At 42.4% G+C, this 13,312-nt stretch overlaps 1 protein-coding gene across 1 annotated transcript; it reads right to left on the minus strand.

The window, feature by feature from the left end:
- Window positions 1–228: 228 nt before the first annotated feature.
- On the minus strand, window positions 229–10,564 carry dcaf8 (DDB1 and CUL4 associated factor 8). The gene is made up of 13 exons (XM_080034877.1): window positions 10,301–10,564; window positions 9,721–9,794; window positions 9,520–9,615; window positions 7,930–8,624; window positions 7,442–7,582; window positions 7,137–7,231; window positions 6,738–6,848; window positions 6,457–6,587; window positions 5,741–5,848; window positions 5,441–5,571; window positions 5,060–5,179; window positions 4,524–4,640; window positions 229–1,865 (listed from the first exon to the last, which is right to left on the minus strand). The coding sequence occupies exons 2-13, from the start codon at window positions 9,755–9,757 to the stop codon at window positions 1,758–1,760; spliced, it is 1,890 nt and encodes a 629-aa protein (XP_079891003.1). The 5' UTR covers window positions 9,758–9,794; window positions 10,301–10,564; the 3' UTR covers window positions 229–1,757.
- Window positions 10,565–13,312: the final 2,748 nt, after the last annotated feature.

Consider the following 13,312-nt stretch of genomic DNA (forward strand, 5'->3'; position numbering starts at 1 on the left):
TCGAATATAAACCTCTGCATCAAACCAATCAAATGTTTTATAATCTTTTTTTTCCTTTTTCGAAGTCAAACATCATTTGCTAAAGTTTTTTTTTTTTTTTTTTTTTTACAGTTTTAATATATATTTATATATTTACATATAAATTCAACTAAGTAGAGTTCTCATAGAAAATGAGAAAAAGCTGGACTTTATCGCTCTCACACAACAAATGACTGGCAAGCATATTGCCCCCCCCCCCCCCCGCTGCCCCCTCTGTCCTCCTCTTTGGGCCAATGTTCATACAGCACAAAGACTGAAGCTTCATCACAAGTGGTTTGCTGGCTGCTAAACACACAACCTGGTCCAAATGTTTTGTCTGAAAAATGTTCCTCAGCAATTGATTTGAGACTGTTAGTATCACAGAGGGATTTTAAGGAACCAAATGGACAAGGGGGAGTCCTTTCACTACTCCAATCTCAATTGGCACATAAGCAGTCATTCAATTTGTGATTTGAATCCAGGCCTTTTTAAATTGTATTACTGTTCTCCAATAGAGCCCAATACCAATCCTTAAATCCTATACACCATCTGCCTCTGTATATGTATGTTGACTGAGAGGTCATCTACGTAAGGGTTCCTTGTCAAGACGGAGAGTAAGTGAGGAAAAGGACAGGTAGGAAGGAGGGAGGGAGGGAAGGCTGGTGGAAGCTAAAATAAACCTCGTCTTCTATTGTCCTAAAACGCTTACGTGCAAAATATCCCTCCACTCAAAACAAACAGAATAAATGAACTGAACTTCACTGTAGGTTTGTTGAATAAGAGACAACTGCTCTACCCCCCCCCCCCCCCCCCACCTCCTAAATAAAAAATCACACACGGTGCACGTTTTGTCTGTATCTCAAACTAAAGCATCCCTGATTCAAAGTGCACTCAGTAGTGAAGGGGAAGAGGGTGACGGAAAGAGGAGGGTGTGGAGGGAGTAGCTGAGGGCAGCACGTAGGGATTTTTTTAGTAGTCACAGGAAGTAGAGAAGATAAGTTCAATGCATCTAGCTGCACAAGCTCAGGGCCAGAAATCAGTAGGAGACCGAGGCAATACAGTGAGGGAAGCCACTGGGGTTTCGCTCTGTAGAAGTTCAAATCTTAAAGGAAGTCACATTAAGGGTCTGGTTTGAAAAGTACCATTCTACAGCCCCCCTCCTCCCTGCTGAACTTCTCTTCGACAGCACAGAAAAGCTTTGAGAGCAACAAGTGTGTAACTAAGAGGAAGAAGGTGGGATTGTGTGCTGGTGATGTATAGCTTCCTACAGGGCGCCTAAAGAGGAGGTGCTTGTTGCCATACACGCACAGTACATTGTTCGGGTGCTAGACAGCGCATATAGATACTGTATGGACAAGCAAGGGGCCTCCAAAGTGATTCATAGGGATGTAAGCACTCACTAAACCTCTTTGTACAATTCTCAAAAACAAAAAAAAAGGATTCTGGAAGTGTGCATGCAGTCTGTCTGTCACCGTTTGTACACTCACAACAGCTGGGAACACCAGGCATTATGCATCACTGTCACTCTGCTTCATCAGCATGTTTAATTAAATGAGTGTGTTTATCTGTTTGAGTTTGTAAGTATGTGTAAAAAAAAAAAGAAAAGAAAAAAAAAAGTCTGTTGTTCGTCTGTGTTTGAGTGTGCCAGTGTGTCAATAGTGCTTGCCTATGTGCATCAATTCAAGGGCAATAAAGTGTGTGTGTGTGTGTGTGTGTGTGTCTGTGTCTAAGTGTGTTGCTCAGGAGGACATGCACTGGACGTGGTCTGGACCTCCTTCCTCTTCATCGGAGGAATCTGGAGAGCTCCAGGACTCGTCTGTGTCTGCGTCTGCACCCTCACGGCGGGCCTGTGTTGAGGCAAAAAAAAGAAGAAAAAAAAGAAAAGAAAAATAATGAGTCTATTGTGGGCTTTAGAAGTAGGCCCTTAATCTCCAAAACCGTACAGTGCATTTTATTCAGTGTAAAATGACCACTTAATCCACACTGGAATGCATTTTCCCCTCCAAAAAACCCTGCATCCAGATGACTAGAGTAATATTAATTCAAAACCCTCAATCAGTGGCAAAGTGCTACTAGTAGTCATCCGAAACAGCTTCATTTTGATCTCTGATTGTCATAGGACCAATGACCCAATAGACGGCCACCTAAGTTTAGTCTCGCACAGCCAGACCAAACTACAGCTAGTAGTATGGTCTGGAAGTACGCTGTATCATTTCAAGGATTGGGGGGGGGGGCAAACTGGGCTGGCCTGTTTTTATTTCTTTTAAACCAATCACAATCGTCTTGGGCGGCGCTAAGCCCAGGAAGCCGCAATGTGTCCTTTCAAAATAGTGCAATTTGATGGCAACCATGTGGAACTACTATAAAAGATGGCGACCAACACTGTTAAAGGCCCTGGCAACCCACAGACATAAATATATGACATTAATGTTGGGTTTCTCTATAAGCTGTTTACAGTCATCCAATTAAAAATTAATTTTCATAAATATTATAAAATTTAGTCTAAAAAACTGCTTTTTTGCTGTCTAGAACATTTTGCAGGCGGTGTGGGCGTGGCCAATAACGTTCTGTAAGGGAACGTTCTCTCAGTCACGGCGCTGAGCAGGTTAAGCCCAGTTCAGACCAAAGATTCACCACACAACGAGACGCAAACTTGAAAATGCTGCACATGCTCACAACGAGCCTGACTGGCAGTTCACACTGCTGCACCGGGCTGTAACGGTAGCTGGTTTCCCTAGCAACGGTGAATGCTCTGGCACAGCTGAGAGCGCAAGCTCAACATCACTTGCAGAAAGTAGCCTAACTTATTATTATTATTAGGCCTATATAGGATTGCAATTAGTTATAGGCTATTTTTTCCCACCACAACCGCAACCTATTTAATTGTAACAGGTGTCAGTGTCGCAATGAAAATATATAAAAATATCTCTGTCTCATATTTATTGTTATCTCTTATTAGTTTATTTCCCATTTAACTTGCAAAAAAATCTGCTATCTATTTTAGGCATATGCATTTTTTAATTTTTTTGAGGATAGGAGTGGGAACAGAGAGAGGAGAGAGAGAGAGAGAGAAAACGGAGTCTGATTATGTTTCTCATCACGTGAGATGATGCGATATGCGGTTTGAAATAAGAGCACAAGGAGTTATCTCGTAAAATATAAAAAAGACAATCAAATGAGTTCAAACCAGCCGGCCAGTTGGATCCTAAACATGCAGGCTAACGTTGTCCAGACAGATCAACAGTGTGGAGACCCGCTGTTGAAGTAGCCTACGCTACAGGCATAGCCGCAGAAACATATTCTCAGAAGGGAGTGCTGACAAAAAAAAAGCTCTGCCTGCACTTAAATAATAACTCGCTACATTGATAAAAAAAAAATGCATCACCAATGCAATATTGTTACATGCAGCGGTGACACATGCCGCAGGGCCTATTGGGCCAATTATAATAAGGGATTTCCCCCTGGGAATAAGTCGTAAAAAGTCGGGTCGTTTTATAGTCGCTGTAATATTCAGCGTCCAGTTATGGACTGACCAGTGCGATCATCAGCTTAAGGGCCTGTGTCCAACTTGTGTTTGTTTATTTATTTTCGGGTGGAGCACGAGCTGCGCACTCAGATGCGGCCGGGACAGAGGTGTGTGCGCTTGGATAGAGAACGATGTGACGAGAGGAAAAAGAGGCACGGGAAATGGCCAAAGAGCTCCACATCCCCAGCACTGAATTCAAAGCCTTGACTTATTATGTTGCGAGTCGACGTGTCAGAGGCATGAATCGGTGCAGCGATCGACAGTGGCTTTTCTGCTGTGGCAGGCGTAGTAAGGAGAGCTTGCCAACTGTGCCGTCCTTTTTCGCCCCACCTCTGCCATCGTAATGTTCAGATTTAATCATTTGCATCAAAGCCCTTATGATAATAAGAATGAGAGGCTTTATTTAAACGTTGTCAATGCGCAGGTGGTGATTATATTAACCGTGTCGGCTGTAGACTGAAACTAACGAAGCGAGGCGGTTAAGCTAAGGCAACATTTGAATCAGGATTTTTCAAATGGTTGACCAACTGACATGACAGTATGTTTGCGGGGGGCTAACAGATATTCCTAAAACCTTTCATATACATATTAGCACTGATTTTACCCCCCAAATAACATAGTTACAAGGATTTAGTGGATTTGGGTTGCCAGGGCCTTTAATGACACGCAACATGTGTGTGCAGCAACATTATGAACTGGATACTAACAAACTGTACCAAACACACGCTCGCACTTTCTATTGTCTCCCGTTCTGAGCGGAGCATAAACGGTAGGCTACAGCGGGGAAGGGGAGGAGTTTAACAACGCTCCCGGCTCCGTTTGCCGAGAGCGCGATACCAGTTGTCTATATCAGGCCAGCCAGACTACCTAAGTTTGATACCAACTGCAGCCTACAAACTACTTTATGGGGCATTACAGATATTTAGTAGGAAGTTTTGGTATCAATGTTTCCGTGGTGACATTGTGTTGTAGAGCTCACCCTGGCGGGCCGTCTGTTCCTCATGTGTCTCATCAGGAACCACAGCAGCTGGGTGTCGTACTGGTCGCCATGGCGCACGCTGTCCTCATCGCGCTCTCGCTTGTTTTTCTTCATCACCTTGACATTAACACAAACAAATCCTTTATTACAGATGTGATTCCATGCTCTGCACAACAAGGTTTCAACAACCTGAAGAGAGGCACTTGAACAACCTAATGACTCACCATAACTTTAACTTTTTTTTTCTTTTCTTTTGGCCTTTTTATGCTTTATCGATAGTGCAGAGAGACAGAGGTGAAATGGGGCAGAGAGGGGAGTGACATGCAGAGAACGACTGCGGGTGGGAATCAAACCCGGCACAGGGGGGGGGGGGGGGGGGACGCCCTTCCAACTGAGCTAAGGGCGCCCCAATAACTTTAACTTTTAACCATTAAATATTGCCAGCCAATAAATCAGAAAATTACAACAACAACATTTTTTGCCACTAAACACAACAAAAAGTAGAATGGAATGAAATAAAGCAGTAGAGTACTAACCTCTTTCAGACCCTTGAGTCCTGTGGGGGTTTCGGCTGTAGGGGCCCACAGTTTGACGTCGTGGTCCAGCCCACTGGTGGCCAAACCTGGCAGATGGGGATGTGGCTCCAAACAGTTCACCTGGAGTTGTGGAGTGTAGAGAAGAGGAGTGAGATTTCTACAGAGAATATTCTTGGGATGGATTTCTCAGCAGCAAAAGCGAAACCCTTCTAATACGATAAGATAATGTACAAAAGTATAGAGTATATTCTTTTATCAGAGTGAAATATTAAAAATAGTTATTTGCTTCAATTTAAAATCTATAGCACTAAAAAAAATAAGATTACTGAAGAAAAACAACCAACCAATATATATATTATTCTGTCTATCTCTTTGACTCACCACTCCTCCTCTGTCTCCCTCCATAAACTGGACGATGCGGGCAGAATACTTGTCCCACAGGTAGATGTGTCCGCAGTCACTGCCACTGACAACAAACTCACTGCTGGGCCCGTAGAAGTTCACACCCTTCACTGTGAGGAAGAGGTGAAGATGAGAAGGAGGATACACTGTCAGTTCATATGCTAACTCCATAATAAAACTTGTGAAATTGAGCTCTAACTGAAAAGTTTGAATGGTAAAACTGTGGGTAGATCCAAAGAGCACTATTTATTCATCGTGATTGGGAAGTGAATTAAACACCTGTAGCATTATTGCGGTGTCCCTTGTATCTCCTGGTATAGTCGGCGCCGTCACTGTGGTTGGAGTCAAACAGATAGATGTCCTCGTCATTGTAACTGACGAGGAGCTCTGCAAAGAGAAAAAAGGATCAAATGTTTCATTTCCTTTAAAGCCATGATGGTAGGCAATGATCATGGCTTTTTAATGTAGATGTATTGAGATGAATCAGTCAAGCTCTGCTTAGTTGCTAATCTTAGAAAAATCTAAAGTAATTGGATGGAAGTAAGTTCCTGATACTGGAGCTAAACCAGACTTTTCTGGTGTTCTTCATAGATGAGATCAGACTAATGCTTTTTTTTTTTTTTTTTTTTTTTAAATCAAGACTAGACGTCATTCGGTTTGAGAGTCAATGATATTGCATTGCGGTTGTGTCAGGAAGGCTATGAACGGCAGCAAATTAATTTTTAAAGCAATAACTCAAGCCAGCACCAAGTCTAGGGATGATTGTTTTTAAAATTCTTAAAAAAAAAATCATTACAGAACAAGAAATAAGGTAAGGATAATCCAATTGAATTCTAATATATACAATTTAAAACAGGATTATGGACTACATGGAAATGATATCATGCAAAACGGGATATTACATTATGTCTATACATGCTGCATGTAAGCTGTTCAATGTCTTTTGTTCAATGTACTGTTTTTCTTAGAATGTTTTCATTGTGAAATTGTCTTACCTGTGCCATCGTGACTATACACCAGGCAGGTTATGTTGGTTTTGGACTCACTGGACACCAGATGTGAAGGACAAAACTTTTTCAGCACTCCATTGTTGTCATTTTCATTGATCTTCCTCTGGTCATAGATCCTAAAGAGGATAAGGGAAGAGAAAGTGAGAGACACAAAAAAGAAAGTAGTAGTAATATGTAGGAGACAGTGGGAAAAAGCTGTTTCCTTTGCACACCATAAGTAAAATACTCCCGACTAGTAGTGCTACAACCACGGTTCAACTTCATACCTCACATACTGATCTCTTCCACCGACAGCAAAGTGTTGCGTCTTCGCTGGGTTAACAAAGATGGTGTACAGTCCAACTTTCTTATCACCTTCCTTTACAACCACCAGTTTACTGCCACACAAAGGGAAAAACAGGTCAAGTTAAAACACAAAGGAAAACTGGCAAAGAAGAAGTTTTCTTAAAGGTGTAGGTTTTTGCCTTACAACACTAAAAACTATGGCCTTTAAAAGGACAGCGTTGTACCAATACTTCTGACTCTCTCCCTATAAAAATGAAACAATATGAGTGTATTGTGACATTTCAATCAAACAAGTCAGTTTAGACATTCTAGAGTCAATCCAATTCATGAGGTGACCTAATTTAAACTTGGTAAACTTTAATAATGCTGGTATCACTCACTTAGCCGGACGGTCTAGACGCAGGTCAATACCAAACACCACAGCATCCTCTCCAGCAGACAGAAAGGAGCAAGGGGAATCTGGTTCCAGGGCCAGCTGCAACAAAAACAGGTAGGAAAAATAAAAACACAGACAGGAGGCTACTGAATTATCAGGTTGTCAGAGTCATTCATGTATTGACCACAGCTGCAGTTTATAGCCCTAACAACTACATTCACATATTCAGTTTGGGCAGGTATATGGTAATACTGGATCCAAAAGTTGGATAGAGCCCAACCCTAATTTACATAAAGTACAAATACTGACCTTGTGTGCTGCCCCTTTATGCTGTGCTACTCGCTTGGTGTTCTTGCAGCGCTGCGTGGCAGAGAGCTCAGCCACTCGGATCTGTCCGTCTCGAGCACACATGGCCAAGGTGGAGTCCCCACTGTGAGGCAGGAACTTGGCCTGTGTTCACCAAGGATAAGGAGAAGACTCATTTTAGGTTTCTCACTCCGTCACTTCCATCCATGTCTAGTGTCTACCCTTTTGTATTGAAACTCCACTTTGTTTAAAATTCTTCTAACCATAAATCAACTCTAGTCCTTAAAAGGTGGATCTGCGTTTCTGGAGCATGCTTGTTGTTAAAATCACTTTGTTAAAAGTCAGTGGGGGGTTACTCTCAGCAATACACCAAGAACGCCCCCTACAAAAAGTGATTTTGACAACAAGCGTTCTCAAGAATCACTGACTCCAACTGGATCTATCTCCTACTTTGATGTGATGGTTTTCACCCCCCCCCCCCCCCCCATTACCTGAAAGACATTGCTCTTGTGGCCGCTGTCAAACTCAAGCTCAGCGCGGCGGATGGCCCAGTCCCAGATGACCACCCGCAGGTCGTCGCTGCCCGAGGCCAGGCGCGTGCCCGAGGGGTTGAAGTGCAACGTGTTGACGCAGCCCGTGTGCCTCTCCAGACGGCCCTGGAGCTCCAGCCTCTGCACCAGGCCGCGGGCCCCGCACACCCGCCGCACAAACTGATGCGACTCCCTGCCGATCTCCCTGGACAGCAGCGAAGGCACCGCGCGCCACGTGGGTCCGCGCATGTCGCTAAGCTCCGCCCCTAGCCACGCCTCCATCGCCTCATCATCATCATCATCGTCGTCATCTTCATCATCGTCTTTGTGTTCGTCTTCATCATCCTCATCGTCCTCGTCTGAGCTGGTGGAGTGATTGGTGCCACCGCCGCCTCCACCTCCTCCACCACCACCCCCACCACCCCCACCACCGAGTCTATTTCTCTTTCTAGCGGGCCTATTCCTGCCATCTTTCTCCTGGGCTCTCTCCCGTCTGCCTCCTCCCTCGCTCTCTCTCTCTCCGTCCTCAGTCAGGGAGTAAAGGCCGCTGCCGTCCATGCTGTCCGTGTCTTCCTCCTCCTCTCGGCTTTCCCCCGTCTCTACTTCCACATCCGGCATAGGCTTGTCTCCAGACGCCTCGCCGGTTTCCTTGGGAGCTACGGAAATAGGGAAAAGCCACAGCCGCGGAGGATGAGGTCGAGATGGAGAGGATGTCTCATAGGGAGATTCAACAAAAAGGTGGACAACTGCTGTTCACATTGAAACACTTTACTTTAAAAGTATAAGTCCTATTAGGCTGCAAACAAGTTTGAGAAAAGTATACTCTTACACTGAGTATGTTTACATGAACAGCATTACTGATATCAACCCGGTTAAGATCATATCCCAAATAAGACGTGGCCATGTAAACAGCAGTTTCTGCTCATCAGAAGAATACGTTCGTAATCTGAGTAAGGAATAATCGTATTTACACAGGTTGAGTATTCTGATTTTAGTCGCATTATTGAGATATGTATACACTTTAATCGCACTCAATAGTACGACTGCAGTTTTAACTTCACAGCATATTTTAGCATTTGCCACAGTTTGCGACGCATGCCCATGTCAACGGCTGCTTAACTAGCGTGTGTAAACATGCAAGATGGCTCTTTCGAAGAAGGTGTGTCATTTTTGGCTGAGAAAACAATGCAAGACATTGATCATGACATAAGGAGTGTTCATTTTCTTTGGATGGGACAGGAATTATTGACAGAAAAGAACGCGTCAACATCATGACACTTCTACCACTACTAGTGAGTGTGCATCACTGGTGTATTCAGATATACTGACTTAGATGTAAACGGGAATATTCCCATAGCTGCTGTGCATTTTAACACCTTATTTGGGTTATTGTCTTAACCAGAATATGAACCGTGCATGGGAACTTAGTAAGTGTAAGGAACAGGTAAGATACATGCATTTAAAAGGAATTAAGGAAAGTTTCTTCCACACCAAACAATTCTTGCAGCATATGGTTTTTAAAGAGCTGAAAAAATAGAAGAATGGGGTTACCTTCTTGAGAGGAAGACTGTGGTTGTCCATCTTTGCTTCCAGAGGCATCTCCCTCCCCATGTTGATTTTCTCCAGGTTCCTTCTCTTCAGAGCCACCTAGTAGAACCAAAACATGTTCTCTGATAACCTGGCAGTCCACACAACCACATGTCTACACACAATACGTTTTGATCAAGTTATTTTATGGCATTGGTCCTTTACCGTTCAGCTCAGTGGGTTTACCGTCAGCATCAGCCATCCTGTCTCCTTTGACCTGCGTCGACCCGAGGGAGAACCTAGTGAGTGAAACACACACAAATACAATATTAAAGCTGTTTATTGACAGAATAGACAACGGAGCTATAAATAACAGCAGACAACTTATATGTACATGTGAAGAGACGTCATAGCACTTTCTGAACTGTTACTGTTGTCAACTGCGCTGCGTGCAAAGGGACACAAGTCACCTGTTAGCTTTGTAACATCCAGGCTAACTTCACCATAACGTGTCCACCGACATAAGCACACCAACTTGACTACAAACGGACTCATGGGGCCTTGACTATAATGGTCGCTTTTGCTTTGTGATATTTAATAACAGTGCATTGTCCACTGCAGTGTTCCCACTGTCTTGGCACACTGCTAATAACGAAAGCTAATGCTAAGCAGTCCGCGCGAGGCTAACAAATATCGAAACTAAAACTGTCAGTCGAGCTAACCAAACCAAACAGCTGCTTGTCATAAAAAGCGAGCAGGCAGCTAGCATTGCTTGTGTTGGCCAAACTAGCATAGCTACAGTTACCTCTACTCGAAGGCCCGACGAGGCGTACTTCTCAGTTCAGTCCTAATCTTTACTGCAGATTTGTTTTCTCAAGCAGCCCCCCCCCCCCCTCTCGATACTTTGCTATGGAGCTAAGTGTCTCGTCTAGAAACTCTCAGAAGGTGAACACACGACATTGGCAATGCGTGCGTCAAGCTTTGTTCTTCTACTTCTTCTTATTCTCTGTAAAAGACCAGACCAAAGCAAGCTGCGCCGTTCACACAAGGTTGACTGCTCTGTTTATGTTTTGACGGTTCAGCTTCTATTTTTTTTTCGTGGCTCCATTTCCGGTGTCGTGCTCGTTTTTTTTTTATTCTCCGGAAGTTTACAGAATAATAATAGATAGTTTATAAAAGGTAACAATATGTATTATTATTGCCATCGTTATATTAATGTGGAAATTATTGTTATACTAATCATTTTTAAAAAATATTGTTTATAGTGTAATATTTAAGCTACCTTGTAATTCTTATAATATTATCACACTATTTATTTATTTAAGTCTAGTATTAAATCTATTTTATTAGACATCTTCTGAAATATATCACCTATGATATGTATGTAGCTAGTGTGAATGAGTGATTTTGTCTAACTAACTGAACAAATGCCACATAAAGCCATCTTTTAATTCCACTTAAGAATTTAATTTTTGTTCACTTATTTTTCTTGGCTATAGCTCAGCACTCTGTGGGCTTAAAAATAAGCTAGTAGCCCTCTCTTCTAATTATCTTAACAATATGTGCAGTGATTTAGTAATATACAATATATTACAACTTTAATAATGAAAGTCTTAAGTCTAGATTGTTCCCCAAATCATTTCTCACCTTCTTCAAAGGGGGCCACATTATCAGACAATTAACAAAATCCTAAATATGCATTTTTCTGGCCACTAGTGGGCAGCAAAACAGTTTTACACATAACATTGACATATTAAATGTGCACCGAGGAACCTTCAGTTTGTGTTCATTCTTAAACCCCCTTTGGACAAAAGCGGTAGTGTTTTTACCACGCCAGCTGTTGTTCCTGCATGAGCATACCCATGACAAAGGCATTAAGAAAAACTATATCAAAATAAATAACATTCTTTGCACCGATGGTCTCGTTTGCTGTTGCATAAAATTCATGATCATCAGAGGAAAAACAAGACTGTTTCAGAAATATTTAAAGTTCCTCGTAGCACCTTTAACACCTGACATGGAAAACATATGCCTACCTACAAGGAGCAAAGTATTTATTTGGAATCATGCCCACCTGAAGCCTGAAGAACGATTCCAATAGTCACTCATCTCCCTGTTTTTGTCTCCACCAACTCCTAAGGAAAACCTCTCACACTTAAATTGCCAAATACTACACTATGTTCAGCAGCTATAGGCGTTGACTCTGTCTATCTGCCATTTGGTGCTGAGAAAGAACAGTTGCATGCAGAGCCGGCCCGAGGCATAAGCGAACTAAGCGGCCGCCCTTAGGGCTGCCTGGGGGGCCCCCTCCAAAACATTTTTTTTATTTTTTTTTTTTATTTTTTTATTTTTATTTTTTTGTAGTTTGTGTGTTTGATATTAACATCATATTGTGCAAATGTGAGTTATCATACAAAAAAAGGAATAAAATGTTTTGGTCTAGATCAGGGGTGTCCAAACTTTTTTCACTGAGGGCCACATACAGAAAAATCTACGAAGGGCCGGGCCACTTTGCAAAAATAACACATTTATCAGGACATGTAGCTGCTCTGATGTTTAGTTTCATAGTGTCTTCGTCAATTGTAATCCTTCTTCACGGCAACACTTTTCTTGCACATTAAACAGACACATTCCCTCTCTTGTTAAATGCCATTGATACACCCAGTGTTTTCCTTTTTTGCGTTCAATGTCCAACTGGGTGAAAATAGTAGCCAGCCCTTGTAGGGAGGTCCGGGGGTATGCCCCCCGTGAGATTTTTTTAAGTTTTTAAAGTGAAATGCATGAATCTGGTGCACTTTGAGAGGGAAATTAAGAGGCTAAATCCGAAGAATTTTGTGAATAAAAATGGAGACACTGTGTCAGATGAATTAGAAGCTATTGGAGAAGGACACAGATTTTCCATATTAATATTAATTTAAAATAAAATATTATGCAGGGTCCTCTGGGATGGGCTTGTTGCTCTTTTTCTTTTATGGGACATATTTCTCTGTAATATAATGAGTGCATTTAAATTATTTAAAAATTAAAAGGGCCATATTACATTACATTTTTAAAAACGGCCGCGGGCCAATAAAAAGCGGGCCGCGGGCCGCAGTTGGCCCGCGGGCCGTAGTTTGGACACCCCTGGTCTAGATAATTAATAGCCTAAAAATGTAATCAGTTCATCTGGGAGGAAATCCGAAATTATCTGATCAGGTCACGTTCACATCCATGCACAGTGTGTATTGAGTTTATTTAAAAACAATTGGAAATGGGGCTGCCCTCAGTTGCCCATGCACTGTGTATAGTCTATAGCCTATTTCAGCCTTGTCTGTGGAAAAAAAGATACAGTAGCTGGACAACAGAGTTCTTCTGCTTAGTTCCTCACACTGCATTTAAATGCATTCACTATATTACAGAGAAATATGTCCCGTAAAAGAAAAAGATCTCCAAGCCCAACCCAGAGGACCCTCCATAATATTTTATTTTATATTAATTTACATTTACAATTACATTTTTATGCTTTATTGATAGTGCAGAGAGACAGAGGTGAAATGGGGCAGAGAGGGGAGTGACATGCAGAGAACGAACGCGGGTGGGAATCGAACCCGGGTCTGCTGCTGGGCTCGGCCCGGGAGGGGGACGCCTTACTATATTAATATTTTATGGAAAATCCATGTGTCCTTCTTCAATAGCTTCTAATTCATCTTACCCAGTGTCTCCAAATTATTTGTTCACACAATTTCTCATATTTAGCCTCTTAATTTTCCTCTCAAAGTGCACCAGATTCATGCATTTCACTTTAAAAAGGTTACAAAAATCTCCCGGGGGGGCATAC

Source organism: Ammodytes marinus (genome assembly GCF_949987685.1).
Source record: "Ammodytes marinus genome assembly, chromosome: 9".
In the NCBI taxonomy this organism is placed as follows: Eukaryota; Metazoa; Chordata; class Actinopteri; order Uranoscopiformes; family Ammodytidae; genus Ammodytes; species Ammodytes marinus.

Bases quoted from the DNA above. Each gene is read 5' to 3' on its own strand.
- dcaf8 (XM_080034877.1), bottom strand. From the start codon at position 9,757: ATGGCTGATGCTGACGGTAAACCCACTGAGCTGAACG. The intron at 8,625-9,519 runs GTAACCCCATTC...CTATTTCCGTAG, and splicing joins ACAGTCTTCCTCTCAAGAAG to CTCCCAAGGAAACCGGCGAG. The intron at 7,583-7,929 runs GTAATGGGGGGG...TGGTGAACACAG, and splicing joins ACAAGAGCAATGTCTTTCAG to GCCAAGTTCCTGCCTCACAG.